This window comes from Oenanthe melanoleuca, chromosome Z, assembly GCF_029582105.1.
Source record: "Oenanthe melanoleuca isolate GR-GAL-2019-014 chromosome Z, OMel1.0, whole genome shotgun sequence".
NCBI classification, from domain to species: Eukaryota; Metazoa; Chordata; class Aves; order Passeriformes; family Muscicapidae; genus Oenanthe; species Oenanthe melanoleuca.
This window is the reverse complement of record NC_079362.1, coordinates 67,881,579-67,903,072: the sequence shown is the minus strand read 5'-3', so window position 1 is coordinate 67,903,072 and position 21,494 is coordinate 67,881,579. Positions and strand designations below refer to the sequence as shown.

Here is a 21,494-nt window from a genome sequence, read left to right as displayed (position 1 = left end):
CTCGCCACTGTGTGAGAGGTTCCTGCACCTAATTTTTGGTGAAACGATCCCTTTTTCTCAGTAATTTAATAGCGTGGGCAGGCTGCTTGCTGTCGGAGAGCCAGCAGCAAGCACGGAGGAGCCTGTGTGCCGGGCTGCCGGCCGTAACCACCTTCCCTGGGCGACGCAGGAATGCTGACCTAATAGAAAAGACATTTAAAGAGGAGTTTTGGAGAGCAGCTCGGCTCACATTGAGCTCATGAGCACGGCTGCTGATTGTAGCAGGGCCTCTCCGTGCTCCAGCAGGTCCTGGGGACCGGCATGGGCAGTGGGGACATCCCTGATGGGAGCCAGGAACCAGGGCACAAGCCATGCTAGCCATCAATTGGCACAGTAGTTGCTTTATTTTCTGGGAAAAAAAAGTTGCCTGGGGGGGGCTGTCGCAAGTTGTGAACCAAGGCTGGGTTCAGCGCCCGGCTGCGGTTCTCCCGGGCTGGAAAAGCCGTGGCGTTTTGCTCTTGACATTTTCCAAATGAGATGTTTTGATTTATTCTTTTTTTTTTCTTTTTTTTTTTTTTTTTTTTCCAATTTATTTTATTCCCTGCCCCAAGGTAATGTTTGGAAGACAAATTTAGCTCGATTTAACTCAAACCTTTTTTAAAAAGTAAAACCACTGAAAACTAAACAAGGCCTATCATTTAGAACAAAATGTTTTGGTTTTCATTTTCCTTTTGGCATGAAAAACACAAACTTCTTTTTTTTTCATTTTCCTCTTGACCTACAAACAATTTTACTATTTTCTTTTCTCCTCCTTGTTCATTCTCAAGACCACATTGTGCATTGTAGCCAGGGAGCCAGTGAGCGCTGGTGCTGTTCCCAGTGGCATGGGGGTCCCAGGGTGGGTGCTTTCCTGTGGAGACCAGAGGAATCTTGCAAAATCAAGCAGGAGCTACTCTTGCTGCTGCCAACACTGACTCAGCTGGGAGCTCCTTGTGGAAAAGGGAGGCCCCTGGCTGTGGGTCTGTTCCAGCTGTCTTAGGGGGAAGTGAACCCCTGGGCAGGGCAGAGCTGTGCTGCGGGTGCTGTGCTCTGCTGCTGGGCATCCCTGCTGAGAAGGGTGAGCTCTGGCATTGCCTTCTCTCCTTGTTTATTCAGGTTTAAAATTAATCTGACCTTCCCCTGCTCAGACTTGTGCAAACACGGCACGTCCATGGGCAGGGAGCTCCTGCCAGCCCGAGGGGAGCCCTCTCTGCACCCAGCTTGCCACGTTACTGTCCCCTCTGGTTGAGGTCCCCACAAGGATCCGGGGGCTGGGAGATGGTGGGGTTTCCTCCTGGCAAAGGCAGCTCTGGCTGTCAATCAGCCATGGTTAATCCCTCGGTACAAGCTGCCAGAAGACTGAGTGCCCGGACCTGGCGTCTCCGAGCTGGGCAAGGGGTGGCTGCAGTGCTTCCATCCCGGGCAGGAGCCCTTGTACAAGAGCCAGCGATTGTTTCCCCAGCCTTGATCCCCTCCACTCCCCGCCAACCCAACCCTGCATCTCCCACCTTTTGCCAAACCCCAGCTCTCCGCCCTGCCCCAGCCTCACCCGCTGTCAGCCGGGCAGGGAGTAGGGAATGGGTGATGGGGGTGCAGCACCATCGCCAGACCTGGTGCAGAAGCAAGCACCCGCCTCATCCACCACCTGATTTTATTTTATTCCCCTCTCAGTGCCTCTCTGCATACCACAGCCGTGCTTTTTATAGCCCCCAGCTGCAGCCTCGGCGTGCTCCCAGCCAGCTCCCTGCCGCAGCCCTGCTCCATGCCAGCAGCCCCGGCTGGGGGGGTGGACAACATTCCCGGGGTCCCTGTGGCGGCTCAGGGAGCGGAGAGCCTGGGCTGCGGAGGAAGGCGGATAATTAAACCCTAACCCGGAGCCACGCTCCCGTGCGGCGGAGGCCTTTAAAGAGCCACATTAGTCACCCCCAGCACGTGCCGCTGCCAGGTCGAGGCCAGTGCTGGTGGCCTGTCCCTCACTGTCCCCTGCGGTGCTGCCCAGGGCTGGCTCCAGGCAGCCCGAGCCACTGCTCCTTCCATGAGCCAGCTTGCTCTGCCGTGGAGGGGGCGGTGTGTCAGCCAAAGGGGTGCCCCCCTACAACCCCTCCATCCCCTATCGCCCCCCAGCCTCTGGCGGGTTTGCAGAACCCAGAAGGAGATTAGAGGTTCTTGCCCACTCCCCAGGAGCACTTTTACGAGCATCTGGGACTCGCTGCTGCGTTTCCGCATCTCGCAGCCACTTTCCCCAGCTGGGATGCTGCTATGGGGTGTGGAGCGAGGAGGAGGAGGTGAGGTAGGAGGCTGTGCTGCCGGCTGCGTGCCTGGAGCATCCTTCGCTGGGATGCGGGGTGCGCGGAGCGGGGCGGCCGGCCAGCGGGCGGGGAGCGAGCATCCCCGCTGGGCAGCGGCGGGGGGGCCCGGCGCCTCGCTCCCCGGGCTTTCTCCAGACGTGATTTCACCACTGCGGGGAGGGAGCGCGGCCAAGGGACAGGCCCTGCTCGCCCCGACGGCACCCGGCTCGCTTGCCGGGGCGTTAGTCATTTGGGCCGTGGCTGGGATGTTCCCCGGGTCCCCGTGGGGCAGGGGGACGGGGGCTCGGAGAGCCTGCACAGGACAAAGGGAGAGGGATGGGGGCGGGGATGGATGGGGGGAGGTTCCAGGCTCACAGCCCGAAGTCCCCTCCTTACTGAGCTGGGAAGGGGGGCCGAAGGCAGTGGTGAGGCCAGATGTGCGCTGGGCATCCCCAGCTGAGCAGGTGGGCCAGGTTGGAGCCACCCTTGCTGAGCTGATGCCTGGAAGTGCTTCCCAGCCTCCTGCTGTGACTTTCCAGAGCTGGACATGGCAGCACGGAGGCAGAGGAGATGCTGTGGAGAGGCAGTATCCTGCTCCAGGGATGGATTTGGGGAGATATCCCAAGGAGAGGGCTTCTCCAGAGGTTTGTGGGGTCCCTGGGAATGGGAGGAGCCCCATGGGACCCTGCCATGTCCCTCTTATTTTGCATGGGCAAGGCTGTTGGGTGCCTGTAAATAATTTTAAGCTTTGACCAAAAGACCATACAGCTTATTTTACTTCCAGCAGGGAGACAGAGAGAGGCCAACCAGTGGAGTACCAGTGGTGTTGCCATGTGGCTGCTGCCAAGCAGCTGGGGCCAGGCAGCCTTGGCTCCGTGCAGGCAGGGCAGTGGACCAGGGAAGGCAGAGAGCTGCAGGGGTGACAGCAAAGGGAAGTGCTGGGGTGGGTTTTACAGAAGCACAGCTGTAATGTTCACCCAATATGAGTAGCTGTAGAGAGTGACCCTCCCAAATCTGGTCCCTCCTGGAGACTACGAGTTTGAGTCCATGAGGGATGGGGTTTTGCTGACAGCACCTCAGGCCTTGGGTGAGCTGGGGGTGGCTGGGAGGGCTGTGGGAAGGGGGAGCTGCTCGTGCTGCCGGCCAGGTGCCGAGCATGACGGGAGAGGGGAAAGCCTCGGAGACTCGTTCTGAAACAAGGCTGCCCTTTTCTTCTATTTTACGACTGCATTTTAATATCCACAAACATCCCGCCCTCCCCAGGCTGCTGCCAGCAGAGCCTGCATTGCCTGCGCTTGGCCTGCCGAGAAACCCCAGCCAAACCCTGGGCCCCAGTGCCGGGGAGAGGATTATTTTTCCCCCCTCGTTTTTTTGTAAGATATGTTTTCTATAGCTCTAATTGGACAGGCTTGAGCCCCGGCCAAGGCAAACACACCTGGGGGAGCCTCACTTTACAGACCCCATCTGCTGTGTTGGGGGCTCTGCTCCCCACACAGCCACTGCCTGGCCCCTTTATAGGGGAGGGGGCTGCTGGGGTTGGGGGGGTAGGACCGCTCCCACGCCAAACCACTGAGCAGCCTCCGTGGAGGAGGAGAACCCAGCGAGGCGGCGCAGGGAGATGGTGCAGAGGCAGCGGGGGCACCGGCAGAGCCCCGTCCCACAGCAAGATTCCAGCCCGGCGTGGAGCTGAGGTATCTCCCCCCTGCCAGCCAGTGCTGCCGCGGTGGCACAGGGCTCTGCGCCCACCAGGGTGGGATGCTGTGGGTGGGAGATGCAGCAGGTACCAGCAGTGTTCTGCCTTCTTGGGGTGACAGCATGTTCATCAAGGGGTTGCAGTTCCCAAAATCTGCGTGTGCCTAGGGAGGGAGTATGTGGGGGTTCCCCAGCATGTCAGGGTGTGTTTTGGGCTACAGGGACACCTACCCAGTGAAACCCATTCAGGGGCTGTTCTGGACAGCAGACAAGGGATGCATCAGCATGCCAGGCCACTCCAGTGGCTTGCACTGACATCCAAATCCATGCTGAACTGAGCTTTTTATACTTCTGCAACTGTTGGCTTTTTTGGGGCTTTTTAGCTGGATTCTTCCCCTTCCATTTGTTGCATGATCAACCTCCAATGCCCCCATTACCAGCAGGCAGAGCAGTGCTGGCACCCTTATGCCAGGGTCTCATGGGTTTCACCTCATATCTGTACTTAGCCAAAGCCAGGAAAGCTGTTGGGGTCTCTGCTTCACCTTGCTTCACCTTCTCTGGGACTGGGGTGCATACCCTGACAGCATGATGTGCGCCAAGGAGCAGCAGCACGCTTGGGTGGCTCCCACCACTTGGCTCATCCTGGAGTACATTCTGCCCTCTCTTCCACACACTATCTGCAGGGCACAGTGCTGTGCCCCACTCCATGCTTAGGGATGCACACAGCACACCATCCCTCCCTTGTCCCTGCCCGTGCAGTGACCCAGCAGCACCACAGAGGCATCACCACTGCAAAAAGCGTTCCTGGTGCTCAAGGTGCTGCTGACCACTCCCAGGAGGAGCTCTGGCACCCGCCGCCCCCTCTCCCTGCTGCTAGGGAGATGCTGCCTGCCAGGGGAAATACTGTGTTTTACTGGGGTGCATTGCCACCCAGTGCACCTAAGTACTTTGAACCAGCACTGCTGACTTGGAGCAATAAGAACTGAAGTGGCAGCTTAAAACAGAAAGTAGGATCCAGCCTCACCAAGGCCTGCTGTCTCACTTCAGGTGAATGGGAGGAGCTGTGGGGAATTACAGAGGCTGGAATGTGCCTGTTCTCCTCTAGCCAGGCCAGAGGATCTCCCTGTGCATGGAGGGAGCTTTGGGGCACAGCTGGAGCTGTGGCAGTGCACAGGGCAGCTCGAGCATTTAGTGAAAAATTTTGGAGCTGTCTTGGCCTCCAGTCAGAGCAGGCTGCAATGGGAACATTTCGAAATTCTTTTGGATGAGGAAAATTCCATGGGCAGCCCCCCTTCAGAGAAAGTTTGGGATGGCTGAAATGTTTGGAGTGAGAGGCTGCTTGCTTTTGTTTACTCTGAAGTATAACATTGATGTGGGGGGGGGGGAGTCTAAATTAAAAAAGAGAGACAATAGGAGCCTGTAAACAGAGCTGGCCCCAAGTGGGGCTGGGGCTTCTCTCCAGCACTGGGGAAAGAGATGTGTCAGCACACTCACTGCATGGTTCTGCTTTCCCCTTCTTGGATACAATCACACTTAATCTTTCAGAACTTGGCTGGGTTTTTTTTCCCCTAGCAAAAAATGAGCCGAATAGTGTTTTTCCAACCTTCTCAACTTAGGCAGGGCTCAGCCCCCATCCCCTGGCCCTGTACTACAGCCCCCATGTTTTCCCATTCTTTCCTCTTTTTGCCACGTTTCCATCTCCTTTTGGCTTGGGGACTGCCATCTGATTGGCTTGGCAAGAATGTGGTGTGGGGGCACGGATGCTGCCCCCAGTGAGGTGTTTTCCCAGCCTCTGTTCCTGCCATATGCCTCCAAACCAGCTGCCTCCCCAGAGCCGCCTCCATGTAGCAAATTTGATGATCTTGGAGGTCTGTTCAAACCTTAATTTTTCAATCATTCTATGAAAGCAGGAAAGGTTGAGCTTGGAGAAGACAGGTTATGGTTGGTTATCCCACCAGGTGAAGGAGGCTGGCACCATTAACCCCACATCTCACATTGTTGGGGGTCTGCAGTTTGCAAACCCTGCCCCTTTTCCACGGGGACACTGCTGGTGGTGTACAAAAGGTTAAGGGGACACCCTTTGCTGGTGGCTTTATTTGGGCCCCCCTTGGTGGCGGCTTTATTTGGCTGGCCAGGTGGTCCTTAACGACTCCTGAAAGCCCTCTCATGCCCAGAAGGGATTTTGTTTTGCAAAAGAAGTGACAGCAAATTGCTAGCTGGGGGAGCATTTGTGTAAGGTGAGCTGTTTATTTTGGCCCTGCTGCGTTTTGGCTGACCCATGCGCCTTCATGCCTTAGGGATGGAGCTGAGCCTGATGGCTCTTGGGCTCTGGCCAGCTTTGGAGCAGGGGGAGGGAAGGGGGAGCATTGCCTGTGGGGGATGCTGGGGGGCCCTGCTCCTGATCAGAGTTCCCAGCCCTAGGCTGGAGTTCATCAGGAGCATCAGAGGCAGCTGGGTGTGCCTGGGGCATTCACAGGTATGTGCATGTGTGTCTGTCCCCTGCATTTATGGATGCATGCACTCTTGTATCAGCTCCAGGGCCAGCTTATGGGGGAGATTTGTAATGGGAGATGCAGATGGTCCTGGGAGGGCAGGCTGTAGGCTGGTACCCGACTGCTCTGCCGTACTGAGAGCTGCGTGTTCACTTAATTCTCTGCCGGTCTGGGCTGAGCCCAGGAGCAGAAAAATGTCCCAAATCCCAAAATGTTCCCGGGACAGGAAAAGCCTTTCCCACCCTGCTGTAATCACAGGGTGGCCCAGCTCTCTGCTGGCAGGTCCCACCCGTGTCCCCAGATCCAGCGCTGTGCCCATCCCTGTCCTGTAACCATGTGCCAAGGACAGTGGGGATGCAGCACCTCCTCCCACCAACTTCCATGCCTCCACCCTAAAAATAATCTCCAAGCTGTAAAGAAACCCACCAGCACTACAGCGCTGGTTCTTTACAGCCGGGAGATTATTTTTAGGAATGTCTCTGGCACGTGGCTTCGGAGAGAGGAGTGTGGGGATGGGGATGGAGAGGGGGGGCGCCCCTTCTCTCCCCCCTCGGAATGCAAACGCTGCCAGCTGGCACAGTGTCAGGGCTGCTGGCTGCTAACAGAGCCCTCGCTGTTTTGGCCCTTGCCGATGCCTCCAGCTACAACCAGGAGCCAGAGACTTCTTCCCGCAGGATGGAGCAGGGGAGAGAGGAAATCAGGGTGTTGGGGTGAGAGTTTCCCGGTTGGGGAAAGAGCAGAGCCTGACCTCTACAGTGCTGCTGCCATGCCAAGGTGTGCAGGGGCCCCCAAGCCAAGTACAGGAACTGCTGGCAGCTGCTGGCTCCACAGAGGAGAGAGGTGACCCTTGGGTTGTGGAGGGGTTTGGCCTTGGCTTTGGACACCAGTGGGGCTGTGGTCAGCTGGGTGTCACCAGTGGATTGGAGGGGGTTGGTATAGTTTGGATGGAGATGTGCATTGTATCTGGCTGTGGAGATAACTGGTTCCCTGGACCATGGTGGGGTTATCCCTGTGTTTGGCTGAGCTGGGGTTAACCCTACTCCATTTGGTTTAGCCCCACATTCAAACTGCCATGGCTGGGCTGTGCTGAGGTTAACCCTGTGTTTGAACTGAGCTGTGGTTTCACCCCACTCCTGAGCTGTGCTGAGTTTAACCCCACATTAGCATGGCATAACCACGTGCTTGACCTGTGCTAGGTCCAGCCTCGCATTTTGGATGAGCTGGGTTTAGCCTCACTCCTGGGCTAGGCTGAGTTTAACCACACATTTAGACTTCACTGGATTTAATTCTCCTCCTGGGCTGGGTGGAATTTAATTTTCCTTCTGGGCTTCTCCCAGTGTTTGGTTTGCCCTGAGTTAATCCCTGCATCAGGACCATACTGGGTTTAGTCCTATGTTCAGAGTGTGCACAGGCCATATTGGACTGCACTGGCCTCACAGGGAAAGACTCCAACTGGTTTTACGGGTTTAACTGGGGTAATTCCTGGGACTGCATTGGCTGCAGCTGTGCCGTGTGTGTTGGCACAGCCCAGCATGGCATGGTACCCCCCACAGCAGGCGTGGGGGCCCATGCACCCCAACAAAGTGGTGCAGAGAAAAAAAGCCTTTTTTGGGGCCCCAAGGCACTGGGAGTGGGGGGGGACTGGGGACAGTGCTCAGAGCATCATCCCTGCAGTGCCCAAGGTGGGCAAGGTGTTGCCTCAGGTGCTGCTTGTAGTCCTGGAGACTGTGTGTGGCCCTGGTGGTGGTGGGGGACGTGCCTCTCTCCAGTACCACTTCTGGGCTTTCTCTGGGCATCCAGGGAGGGTCCCAGCAGCGTTCAGGGGACAGGGGTGGCTGTTGCAGGGGACCAGCCAGCAGTGGAGCTGATGCTCCCCTCACAGGCACACGTTGGTACAGTGATTATGGAAGTCAACAGTGCTGCAGGGATGGGGAATTCCAGGGCCCTGGGCAGATCAGCAGCCACAGGGATGCACTCAGACCATGCCATGGCTCCTCAGAGCAAGGCATGGTGCTTCTGCAGGCCTGTCAGGTGCAGAGGGATTAGCAAGGCACTGCTCCCAAGGCACATTTCCCCACAGGGAAACAAGGAGAGGGGAATTCCTGCGGCATTTCAGCATAGGACATTTTTCCTGCAGCAGTCACTGGCAGAGAGGAGGGTTTGTAGCACGAGGTCAGAGATGCTCCCACTCCACAGCTCAGGGGATACTCAGGGAGGTGCCATCTCTTGGGCATTAGAGCCAACTTTGGGGCTCTGCCCATTGCTTTTTGCAGGTGGGTGACTCCATCAGGGCCTGGCACAGGGTAGGCAGAGCTGCCAAGGGCTCTTGGGTTATTTACCATGTCTTTGTTGCAGCAGTGCTGCCCCCGACCACCCTAGGAAGAGGGTAAGAGGCACTCCAGCTTTCTGTGCTTGGTGGGAAGCATCCCACATCTCCACTCTGCCATCTGCAGCCTTGAGGCACAGTGTCATCTGCTCCTGTCCCTGTCCCCACCACCCCAGCTCTGTGTGCAGCCCTTTCGCTTTGAAAAGCAACTTCAAATGAAGCAAAAAAAAAAAAAAAAAAAAAAAACAAAAACCAAAAAAAACCAAAAAACCAACAAAAACAAAGAACCCATAGGACAACAAAACCCAGTGTCTTTCAAATCACCAAGCACAATGGAAAGTTGGCTTCCCCCAGGAATCTGTGCTGGGCTCTGCCAGTCCACGGCAGGGCATGGCACAGAGCAGCTGTGCTGAGGGAACTGTCACACCCAACGTGGACATTGGTGCTTGTGCACATGGCCATGATTTTGAGGGAAGTTTTACAGTAGTTCAGTTTGAATGCAGAAAGAAGCTAATGTCAGGATTTCTCACCACCACTGCCCAAAAACTCTTGCATGAGCTCAGATGGTGCCCACAGAACAGCAGGATCAGGGAGGGATGGAGGGTGACACTTTGCATTTCTGGCTCACATCCACGGGTGCCAGAGGCTGCCTGGTCACCCTGGCCATGTCAGTGACGAGCATCCCATGCTGAGGGAGCAGGATCCAGCCCTGCTGCCCTTCCTGCTGGGACCAAACCACACCCCCAGGCTGAGCTGGGTCCCTCTGCCCTGGCTGTGGAACGGGATGTCACCCAGCCCCGGCCGGCGGCAGGCGTCTCTCTGGCCAGGATCAGCCTGCAGGGAGGAAGAAAAGCTCTGATTGTTCCCTCTGTCCCGGCTCGGCTCCAGCACCACTGTGCCGGGACTCTGTGTCCCCAGAATGTGTCACTGCTGGTGCAAGCAGTGATGTTTTCTCCGCCTGTGTGCCCATCTATGGGGGTGTGGAGCTGCCAAGGAAGGTAGGCCTGGCCACTCACATGCTTGTGTTCATTTGCACGCCTGGTTTTGCCTTGGCCAGGAGTTTGGTGGCAGGAAGTAAGGGGATCCTTTCTGGGCAGGCTGTCTGTAGCACCTGGCCCCCCCTGCCCTGCTTCTGCACCTGGGGCACATGAGGGCTCTGAGTCTTCTCCAGCTCTGTGGCTCTTTCCCCTTTTGTTTGTGGCCTTTGGGCAGGCAAGGAAGGGCTTGCCCTGCTGCTTCTCTCTGCAGTGATGCTTTGTCCCCAGGGATGGTTTTTGTCAGTGCTCATGTGGGTCATTTACTGAGTCAGTGTGTGTCTGGAGGGGCTCGGTGCTGCCTTCTCACACTGTGCTGGCAGGGTGCCCCTCTGGGGCAGGGGAGCTTGTGGGGTGCTGGGGTGAGGATGGGGAACTCTGGGAGGACCCTGGCATAAAGGGTGATGAAGGATGGAAGATGTGGACTGGCTGTCAGGATGAGCAGTGTTAGGGTTGGAGTTAGGGATCACTTGGGTTGGGGTCTAGATTAGTGGTTCCTAACTAGACTTAACCACTCAGGTCATTATGGAAACAGGCTGGATACCCTCAGCAGTGTTTGAATGAAAAACCAGGATGGTCAGGAGAAGAAATTACTTTATTTTAAAGCTGTTTTTCTCTCTGTATGTTAACACACTCTCCCTTCTTCCTGGCACGCACACACACATACACCCACCCCCCTTCCTCCTCCCCCCAGAACTATTCCTTTGCTCTGGCCCACGTGGTTTTTGGAGTTATTTTTGGTTGCTGCTTCTAAGACAAAATACACTCATTTTCATCTTTTTTTTTTTTTTTTTTTTTTTTTTTTTTTTTTTTTTTTTTTTTTTTTTCCCATCGCCAAAATATTTTACTTTCAGGCCAAATGTTCCCATTTACTTACCAGCATAGTTTTGGCAGAGACTTTTTGACTGATATTTCTTGGGAACGTTTCTAGGGTGGTTTGGTAGGAAAAGCTTATGACAGTCTCATTAAATTATTTACATTTGGGGCTTGTGTTTGAGGCTGCCTGGCAAGCTCAGAGCAGGGTTGATGTGGGGTGCCACATGCCTTCCCCCCTGCAGTAGATTGCCTTGTAGCTCTTGTTTCCTCCGCGGGGCGGTTTGGTCTGTGGTCATGGGCACTCGGCCACAGCAGGGGAACTGGCTGCTGCTCTGGGGTGCCTTTGCTGGGCTAGAGCATCCCTCCCTCCAGTCTCTCAGATGCTGAACCCAGGGGGACGCAGATTTATGCCTACAGATTTGTGTCTGCTCTTGGGCCTGGCAGGGAGCTCACTGCCTTAGGTGCCCTCAGCCCCTGCCTGCAGCTGTGAGCAGAGCCCAGCAGTGTGGGTGTAAGTAAAAAGGCCTGTCCAGTTGTGAGGGGTGGGCAGGGGGTCTTCCAGGGAGAAATTATTAATTTCTGAGTGACAGAGACCGTATGGCACTCCTGGTAGGGATAGTGTGATGCTGGCCATACGGATGCTCTGGGGGGATGCTTGCTGGCACAGACAGGGTGATGAGGCTGGGATGGACAGGGTGACACTGGCTGATACGTCCCCCTGATGCAGGACTCTGCAGGTGGGTCCAGATGCTTTAGGGTCATGCTGGCTAGCACAGAAAGGGTTCTGGCTGGGGTGGATATCATAGAACACTACTGGCTGTGATGGACAGGGTGATGGTGGTAGGGCAGGACAGGGCAGCACTGGCTGTGTTGGCCAGGGTGACACTGGCTGGTGTGCCCACAGTGGTGTGTGTAGGTTGGGATGGATAGAGTGATGGCTGGCAGGGAGGCTCCAGTCTGTGGCAGGGGTTGGCCCACGAAGAGCTGGGTGCACATCATGACTCTGCATCCCCTGCCCCTCTCACTGGTGATCACTGAGTGGGAGGAAGGGGTTTCAGTGCCGTTCTCCCACACATAGAGACTTACCTGGACCAGCCTCAAAGTGGGTGCAGGCATGGGCAGCCATGTGAGACTTGGTAAAACCTGAGCAGTCACCTGCTCTCCCTGGCTGTGTGAGCCTGTTCAGATCTGATTGCTGTCACCTGCCACATAAATACAGGCCAGAATTTCTCTTTGGTCCCTTCCCACCCCAGCTGCACATGCTCAGGTCTCTGGACCACCCTGGGGTTGGGAGCCAGCCAAGGCTCCCAGCGCAGGATTGCAATGGCAAAGAACCCTTAATCCCTCCAACCCACACAGCCCCAAGCTGCTGGTCAGTGTTTGCTCCCTGCATCCCTTCCCCAGGCATGGGGGCTGCTCAGCAGCCAGGAACCAGCTGCGACTCTGGCACAGACATTGCCAGATGTGCCAGCTGGAGTCTTGGGATTCAGTGCCTCTTCTGTTCCCATCAGGATGGGGTGAGATGAGAGGGAGATGCAGGATCCATGGCCCTGCAGGAATGCTGGGCTGTGGACTGTACCAGCTGCCCCACTGCAGGAAATAACACTCTCTCCTGCCCTTCTCTGCCTTCTCCAGATGCACAGTTCCATCCCAGGCCTGGGCAGGGTGATGGTGTTCCTCGCAGCAGCCCTGGCATCAGCCTCCTTTGCTATCCCTGAAGACTGGGGAGAGGAAGGTGAGACCCCCACCAAGCACCCCCATACAGCACCCCCACCATGCCCCAGGCACGAGGACCCTGAGGACACCCCATTTCCCCCAGACAGGAACAGACCTACCAGGGCTACACAAAACAGAGCCCTACATCTACAGTGATGGCCCACCTGTGTTTCTGCTCATTGCCCAGCCCCAACTGGGACGAGTCCTCACTAATCCCCTCTGGTGCTATCTGCTTGAAGCAAGACCCCGTAGCCAGTGCCCACCCACTGTGGGTACGGCCCCAGGGACTCCCCTGGCGTGGGTGGCGTGGGGTCTAACACCCATCTGGGGATGTGTGTCCCTCCAGGCGTGCAGTATGGACAGCTGGGGACAGACGTGACCCTGCCATGCCCCGGTGTCCGTGCCAGGTAAGTGTTTCCCGTGCACATCAAGGGGTCTATCCAATGGGATGGTTTATAGGGTATCCCTGCCCTCTGACAGGCTGCCTGGTCTCTCCTCCTCAGCTCACCAGTGCAGTGGAGACGCGCAGGCGCCACGGCGCTGCCAGAGGGCTCAGCCATCCAGCAGGGATCCCTGGTGCTGCCAAGGGCCAGCCTGGCCTCATGGGCACGTACAGCTGCCATGGCGAGGATGGAGGCCTCCTGCACACTGTGTCCCTGCGTCTGGGACGTGAGTTGCATGTCTGTGAGCTGGGCTCTTGTAGGGGGAGCGTGGTGCCCGCACCCCTGCCAGGGGCTTGCAAAAAGGGGGCTTGGCGTTGGCACAGGCATCCCTGTGTGCTGGATGGGCTGTGGGATGGGGGACTCATGGCTGACTGCTGTTTCCCCCGGACCCCAGACCTGCCTGGAGTTCCCTTTGTGTCCTGCAGAGCATCTGACTATGAGAATTTCTCTTGCTCCTGGACCTCCAGTGTAGAGACCTTCCTCCCTACTAGATACATCACCACATACAGGTGAAGTATGCCCACAGGGCATGGATTTGGCTTGTTGTGTGTCACAGCCAAATCCATCTGGCCATCCCACACATGCCCTGGGTTCACCCCCTTCCCCAAGGATCATGCTGCACCCCAGAGCAGGTCCTGTTTTGGGGTGAGCAGAGCTCTAAGCATTTGCTTACTTTCAGTGGGGGTCTCAGCAGCACTGGGCCGCTGGCACAAGCAAGCTCCCTCCCTGCTGACAGCTCTGCCAGCACCAGAGGGGCAATCAAAGAGAAGCAGGTCATCTGCAAGCCTCCACGCTCTGGCATGCTTTGGGATGAAAGGAGCCCTGACAGCGTTGCTGCTTCTAATTATCCCTGCAAGCCAAATTAGCGGGCGGCTTTGAAGTCCAATGGAGCTCATAAAGCACAGCCCTGCTGAAAGCTGCAGGAGCTGAGGGCTTGGTGGGAAGGGGGCTGAGGGGAACATCAGGGGCTACACAGGGAAGGGGAGTGGAAGCATGGGTTTTGGGGGGCTTTAGCAGGAGGGCTCTGGAGGACTGCTTTTATCAGTTTTTTATCTATGTCTTTGCTTCTGTGTGATGAAATACCAGGCAGAGAAGGTGTCCCATTTATTTTCCCTGGGGTCCCCAGCTCATGTTGCCAGGCTGTTCACTAGAAGAGCTGGACACGGTTTTAGCTCTGTCCCTCATGATGTCACATGTATCAGCGTGGGAGTGTGGGGCTGCTTTGCAGTGTGGGCTACTGTCCCTCCTCTGGGTCATGGTGGGGTTCACTTTGTGCTGTCCCCTCATCCTAATCATCTGCATTTCCATCTGTCTCCATGGCAGGAAGAAATCCCTGACAGGCGAAGAAAAGCGGAGGTAGGATTGATTCCCACCCTGCTCCGGCTCCCTAAGCACTGGCCCCCATCCCAATGGCTCTGCTGCTGTCCTCAGCAGGGACCCCAAAGCAAGAGCTCCATCAGGGAGCCAGCTGCTTCCCAGCTGCCCTGGGAGTCTGGGGGAAGGGTTTGTCTTAGGGAGAAGGGTTTGCCTCAGGGAGAGATTTTTCCCAGGCAGTGTGTGGAGCTGGGATGAGGGTCCCTTCTGTCATGCACAAAGGGATATGCCAGACTCTGGAAGGGAGAGTGCAGCTGAGCCAGAGGGGCTTCCTCCTCCCCCAGGGTCTTGGCATAGGGGTCTCCCATGGCAGCTCCTTGGCAGCATTTGGGAACTGTGCATGGTGAGCAGGTAGGACGTGTCCCCACCCTGCCTCGCTGTCTGCAGGAACAAGAACGGGCACGTGGGGCTGTGCCTGCAGGATCCATCCCGGCCCGGCACCTGCACCGTGCACAGGTCAGAGTTCTGGAGCTCCTACCGCCTCAACATCACCGAGGTGAACCCCCTGGGCTTCAGCTACCGCCTTCTTGATGTCACCATGCAGGCCATCAGTGAGTCCCCATCCGTCTGTCTGTCCGTCCCACCGTTTGTCCATCCCCGGGCAGCTGCCTGGGCGTGGCAGTGGGGATCCCTACACCCTATGCACGGCAGTGTGGGGTGACAGGAGCTTCCTGTCCTTTCCCACAGTTAAGCCAGACCCTCCAGAGGGCTTGGTGGTGGAGCCCATCCCGCTGGCCCCACGGCGACTCCACGTGAGCTGGAAGTATCCTTCCTCCTGGCCGAAGGAGCCCCACTTCCAGCTGAGGTTTCGGCTCCAGTACCGACCCGTCATCCACCGTTCCTGGTCCGTGGTGAGTGTGCAAGGAGAGGCAGGGCCAGCCCAGGAGCGGGGTGTGCATGGGGCCAGGGAGGGTAGTGGGCCTGCCCCTGCCTGCCCCACAGCTCCCCTCTGCCTGGCACAGGTAGAGACGGTGAATCTGTCTGAGGTTATCACGGACGCCTTTGCTGGGCTGGAGCACGTGGTCCAAGTCAGTGCCAAGGATTTCCTGGATGCGGGGAATTGGAGCGAGTGGAGTGCTGAGGCCCGAGCAACACCAGTCAGAGGTGAGAGGGGGACAGAGCCCACAGCAGCCTACCACATTATGCCATCCCTCCCAAGTCCCCCTGAACTGCCCCTCTTCAGTCCCTTCCCCATGGGACTCATTCGCCCCAGTTTCAACCAGAGTGAGTCTCAACTCCAGAGCCACTTAAGATTGGGAGGCAGACCTGCAGGAGGACAAAACATCTCCCAGCCCATGTCAGTCTGCAGCTGTGCTGATGCCTTTTGGGGATTGCCCCCCACAGGCTTGGGGCAGATCAGGGCTTCCAAAGCACCATTAGCACCACAGTGCCACCCTCGGGCTCGTGGGACCTCTGGGGCACAAAGATACCCTTCCACACTTCTCTCTGTGGGTCCTTGGGGTGCTCATATGCTTTTGGTGACTGTTTCCATCCCTTCTGTCCTTCCAGACTTGGTCTCCACAGCAAGTGAAGAAACCACTACAGATACCAGACTGGAGAGCCTGGCTGAGGAGCCCTCCCAGGCTCCCAACCCTGAGCCCATCAGTGAGTAGAGCCAGGGGTGGTGGGCAGGAGTATCATGTGTATGGCTGAGAGCAATGGGTCTCTTGCCCCAAGCCTGTGTGTGGCTGGGCTGCTGGAGTGTCCAGAAGGGACCTTTGCCATAGGGTCTCTCAGGTGCTGGGGACTGTGGCATCCCTCAGCTGTGACAATCTGTGTGTCCCAGATCGCAGTGACCCCTTGGAGAAGATGGCTGTCTTGGTGTCCCTTGGGATCTTTGCCTTCTTCATCCTGGCTGCTGTTCTTGTCATCACCATCCTCATCTGGTAGGCTGGGTTTTGGAGAGGAGGGGCTGTATGATGCCATTCTGAACCCTCAACATGGAGTGCCCTGTAATCCCCCAGCCCTATTCTGGGATCCCTGCCAAAACACACTTGATGCCCTGTAGGGTGGTTTATGTTGCCCTTGCCTCTGTGCCACACCAGTGCCTCTTCCCAGCACACCCCTTACTGCACAGCCTGCCTGGGCTCTTTCTAACAACCCCAGATCCAAGGGACCTTTTTCTGAATCCCCTCAAGATGCTGCTCCTTCTAGTATCTTCCCAAAGGCTCCTGCTGGGGAGTTTCACTCTCCACAGTCAGCAGAGACATCCCTGCATGTGCCTTTGCTCCCTGGGAATCCTGTCCCAGGTCCCCCCTCATCCTGCCCCCATGGGATCTCCCTGGCATGCTCTGGCTCTGCTCTCAGTCCCTGTTCCCATCCCAAATCTGTTCTATCTGGTGACCAGTTCCTGCTGTTGCCCTGGAGCTGACCCACTGGAGAGGTTAAGCTAAGCTGGGCAGAGCTGGATGGAAACACAGCAGGATCACTGGGAGTGTGGGCAATCCTGATGCTCAGGGAGGCAGCTTGGGGTCTTCAGCCACCATTGCTCTCATCCCCAGGCTCCGGGTGAGAAAACACAGCAAGGACAAGACCAAGCCCAACTTTTTGGTTGCTGCCTCCCACTTGAAGGCACTACCAAGTGAGTCGGGGTGCAGGGTGGGGAATGGGGGGCATTGTGGAGCAGGGAATGCGGGGCATGGGCAGGTCAGTGTCTCCAGTCCCCCTTGACCCCTGTCCTCTCTCTCGGCAGAAGCTCAGATCCTGTAGTGAGCCCTGGCCGATCCCTGCTCCCTGCACCCGCTTGCCCACGCGTGGGACTTGAGCCACTGCTGGCCCCCAAGGACCCCACGCCTCCCGGGTCACCCCACAGCTGTGGACATTGCCGGAGCCCCCAGCACCCTGGGGTTGCAGGATGGATCCTAAGGAGAGAGGCTCTGCTCTCAGGAGCGTTGGACTGCCTGAGCCCACCAGGAGCCAGCTGGAGTCACTTCAGGCTCAGGGTGACAGGCCAGCTCCATCTGCGAGCGCTGCTAAACAAATGGGGATAAGACACTGAGCCAGCCCCACTTCACTGCCTAGTGTTGAGGGGGACCATGGGTGTAGGCTCCCGGGGGTGCTGGGCATCAGTGCCAGACCAAGGGGTGCCTGCCACCCCCCACCAGCCGCCAGCAGGCGGAACAGAACACCCCCTGCCCCTTCCCCTGCCCCAACCCCCCGTGCTGTGGCTGGACGGAGCAGCGATGCCAATAAAGGGGATATGCCAATGCTGCCATTGGCACTGTCCAGGCAAAACCCCTGTGCAGGTGATGCTGGGCCAAGGGAAGGGTGAGTGCCAGCTTGGGAATCGTCCTTGCAGGAGGTGCACAGGCAGCAGGGCTGCCTCCCAGACTGTTCAGCTGCCTGGAGGGGCTGAGGCAGCCTGAAAGCTGAGACAGGACCCTCTGCACAGCCCCCCTCGCTCTGCATGTGGCCCCCTTGCTGCACCCCAACCCAGCCCCTCTAATGGCTTCCATCTGTTGGCACCTCCCGACCCCAGTGCTCAGTGCCAGCAGCCCAACGAGATCCAGATGGAGCTGGGTGGAAATTCAGACAGTGACAATACATGGAGCACGGGGAGCAGAGCCAGGGTGGGGACCCACCTGGGTCCTGGGGTGCCCGTGACCCTACGATGCAGAGGGAGCCTGGACTGGGGCACCCATAAAGGGTCCTTGTGTGGACTGGGTTGGAGGGAACTGGGGCAGGCTGTACCTTTTTTGGTGTGTTGTGTGCCCACAGGCTCCCTGCTGCTCTCTCTGGGTGCCCTGGTTGTGGGATTTGTGCTTGGCTTTGTGGGGTTGCAGCCCCTCACTGTCCCTCACAAGCACATGAGAGAGATGGGGTTCAACCCTCTGTCTGCAGTGTGCTGCTGGAATGACACTATCCCTGGTCCAGAGCAGAGCTCTCCACAGGGCAGGTAAGGCAGATCACCAGTCTGGGGAGGTGTAAAGAGCCAGATCTTGCCTGGACTTCCAGGCCCAGCAGCCACATCACCACTCCCAAGTGTATCCCCAGGTCGACAGCTCCAGCTTTATCACACTGCCATCATCTGCTGGGCTCTGGTCCCCAGCATCCAACCCAACCAAGGCACATTCTGATGTGTCACACAGTCACCCTTGTCTTGGCCTGGTCACCCTTGTCTCTTCTCCGTCCCCAGCATGGCATGGGCAGCCTTTATCATTGGAAACCTCCTCTTACCACCACCAGATCCCACTCCTCTGCCACTATGGAAGGGATCAGGGCAGTGGTTGTCCAGAGATGCTGTGGAACACAGGTGATGTGCATCCCATAGCTGTGGCTCCAGTGTTTGCAAAAATTTTCCCACTATCTTCCCAGCAATTCTCAGTAATATCCCAGCATCTGCTGCTGGTTTAGAGCCTGCTCAAGATGTAGCAGCACAACAGACAGAAAATGGGAGACAGCAGCTGTGGCCCCTGTATTCTGCCTGCTTTTAAACTCCAGAAGGTCCAGGCATGCTCCAAATAAAAGTTTGTTGCTGCTGGCTGGGGACACCATAGATCTGTTGTCCCCATGTGCCAAGCCCTGTGTCCCCTTCCTTAGCTGGGGTTTGCCTGGCCAGGCAGTAGGGACACCAGTTCTGGTGACCAGGGCAGCTTGAGGGCAGGAGAGGCACATCTGGTGCTCATCACTGCATCCTGCTGCCCATGGTGCTGGAGGGTGACACCTTTCCTCTCTGATGTGAGGAGTCACGACCTGCCATCCATTTGGCAGCTGGAGATGCCAAGAACAGGCACAGGATCTGCATGCCACCACAAAATCCTGCCTGCCTGCACTGTGGCTTCCTGCTGGGATGCCCCCATGGCTCAGCTCCCTGTACCAGCAGCCTGTAAATGTGACAGAGACCTTGGGGACCCAAAGGAAGCAGCAAATTCTGTGCTTTGAGGAATAAAGATGCCTGGTGCTGGGTACTGCTCTCCCTGTTGCCAAAGGGGAAGATGCACTGGTGCTGGACGTGGGCTTTCCAGCAGACTGAAGATGCAAGGGGAGGGCTGGGGTAAGCAGCAATCTGGAATAAAGGAGAGGGATCCAGATGCCAAAATCAACTTTTTCTTCAAGCTGTGAAGAAGAAAAACAGGAAGGGACCATGAGACCAGTCCCAGTGCCGGCACCTCCCTGTCCCAGTGTGGGGCCAGGGCACTTCCTCCAGGCTTGGGCTCTCTGGTGGCTCGCACTGAGTGAGCAGAGGCTTCCTGCTGCAGCCTGGAGCCCTGCCTGGACCCACCCTGCCCCAAGTAGGCAGAGGCACATCCAAACTTGCCTTTGCTGCTGTATCCCACCCTCCCCAGGGGGGATGCTGTGCCAAGATCGCCAGGGGAGCTGGCACAAGCCAGGCCTGGAGATGCTGAGAATGTGCCGGGCCAAAGCAGCCCATGGACTGCATCCACATGAGGCAGGGATGGGTCCAGCTTCCTGGCATGGAACAGGGACCAGCCCAAGCCCAGCAGGAAAGAAGTGCACGAGAACATGGCCTGGGATATACTTGGTTTAAAAAATTTCCAGGCAATGCTACGCACCAGGGCAGGTCCCCAGCACTGGGACACACAGACGTCCAAATCCATTGTCCCCATCCAGCACAGGGTGGCCAGGTCATGTCTCAGGCAGGGGCTTGTTTGGGAAATCTGTAGCTTTGGCAAAAGCCTTTGCAACTGGGCACTGGTTATGGGCGGTTGTGCAGCACTGCCTGAGCTGTTTGAGTGCCACCAACCCTGCCAGATTTCTGAGCTAGCCCTCAGGATTAGCCTCCTCCTCTCCCTGCCTTGCTGCCAGGATCAGCCTGCATTTTGCAGGGGAGGAGGCAAGTTGCACAGGACTGTGAAGCAAAACAGTCTCAACTTACCTCTCATGGCTGCTTCTGCTTCCTTCTGTGCCAAATCCTGGGCCAAGGAAAAACTAAAAGCAGCTTCAGCAGAATAGCCATGAAATATAGATATATATGTGTCATGAAGTGATGTAGAGAGCAAAGGGTACGTACACAGTCAGTGGTTCAGCAGGGAGGGGAGGATACATGGATTGAGAGAGGGAGACTGCAGATGTATATATGAATGTGTGGATCAGTTGTCAGAGAGAGGAAGGGATAGATGAATTTATAGATTAATATATGGATAGGTAGTTTGGACACTCAGTTACCATCCTAAGCATCAAAGATGCTCACTCTACAGGGGCTGACTTGTGAAGAAGGATGAGAGGCCCATGGGCAGAGAGCAAGGACTATGTTTGGGAACAAATCTTGCGTGTGACCTGTGCACCCCATCCTCACGTGGCATCACAGCTGACGTGAGGAGACAGAGCCTGAGCTGTCATCAGTGCAGGTCCTGAGAGTACTGAGGAGAACGTGGGCATCTCCAGAGGGATTGCATCCCCCTCAGGAGCCACTTCCATCTCACACTGCCCAGACACTGAGAGAGTAGGAACAGCAGAGACAGTGTGCCTGGAGACACAGTGCATGCAAACATGAATGCTTTAACAACGTAGTGCTAAGCGTTCACCCTGACCATGGCTTTCATCTCACCTCCATGTGGATACCTCTGCCTGGGAGCTTCCTAGAGATCCAAGCATTCAACTTCTTAGAGACCCCTGTGATCCCCCATACTCTGTCCTCTTCATCTGTCTCCCTTTCTAGCTGCCACAGGCCTGAAAATTCCTTGCTCTTCTTTCCTGAAACAGAAGAGGAGACGTCACCCACCAGGCCAAATGTGGGGAAGGAAGAGATCTGAGACATGTTCTTGCTGCTGCACTGCCAGCTTCTCCCTCCAGAAATGGGTTGTTTCTTTGCTTGCTGGGGCTGGCCCCTTCCCTGCCTCTGGGATGCTTTTGGTCTTTCACAGATGGGAAATGCCAAGCACCTGGCCACAGAGATGCTGGAAGGCAACAGCCAGCAGCACATCTCTGCCCAAGCACTGCTGCTCATGATGCTTTTGGAAGATAGCTACACCTGTTCCAAGCAGCAGCAGTAGCAGCCCACGATTTTCCTGCTAGATTTTTCCTTTTTGTATTTTTTTTCAGTGCTGGAAACAGTCCTCTTGTCCAAGCAAGAGTTCCCAGTGTTTTGTGTTTCTGCCCTGGAGTGTGGTGGCACTAGGGGACACGTGCTGTGAGCTCCCCATCCACACATTTCTGCCATGCAACATGAGGACTACACCTCCTCAGTACTGCCTTGCCACTTGCTCAGAGGAGATGATCTCCTCCCTTCCCCATGGCAGGAGCTCCATCTTCTCCTCCAGCTGCAGGGGCTGAAACAGAGCAGGACATGCTCTGGGAGCTTCCCTGGGCAGCCTCCCTACCAGCTCTTTTCCCAC

At 56.7% G+C, this 21,494-nt stretch overlaps 1 protein-coding gene across 1 annotated transcript; it reads left to right on the top strand.

Annotated features, from left to right (window-relative positions):
- Positions 1-3,921: 3,921 nt before the first annotated feature.
- IL11RA (interleukin 11 receptor subunit alpha) lies at positions 3,922-19,221 on the top strand. Its single transcript, XM_056514379.1, is given in 14 exon segments — positions 3,922-3,997; positions 12,302-12,401; positions 12,729-12,789; positions 12,886-12,983; positions 12,986-13,051; positions 13,220-13,334; positions 14,149-14,181; positions 14,587-14,750; positions 14,887-15,050; positions 15,162-15,303; positions 15,709-15,804; positions 15,986-16,085; positions 16,701-16,780; positions 16,892-19,221. Coding segments are annotated over 13 exon segments (1,236 nt in total). The 5' UTR covers positions 3,922-3,997; the 3' UTR covers positions 16,909-19,221.
- Positions 19,222-21,494: the final 2,273 nt, after the last annotated feature.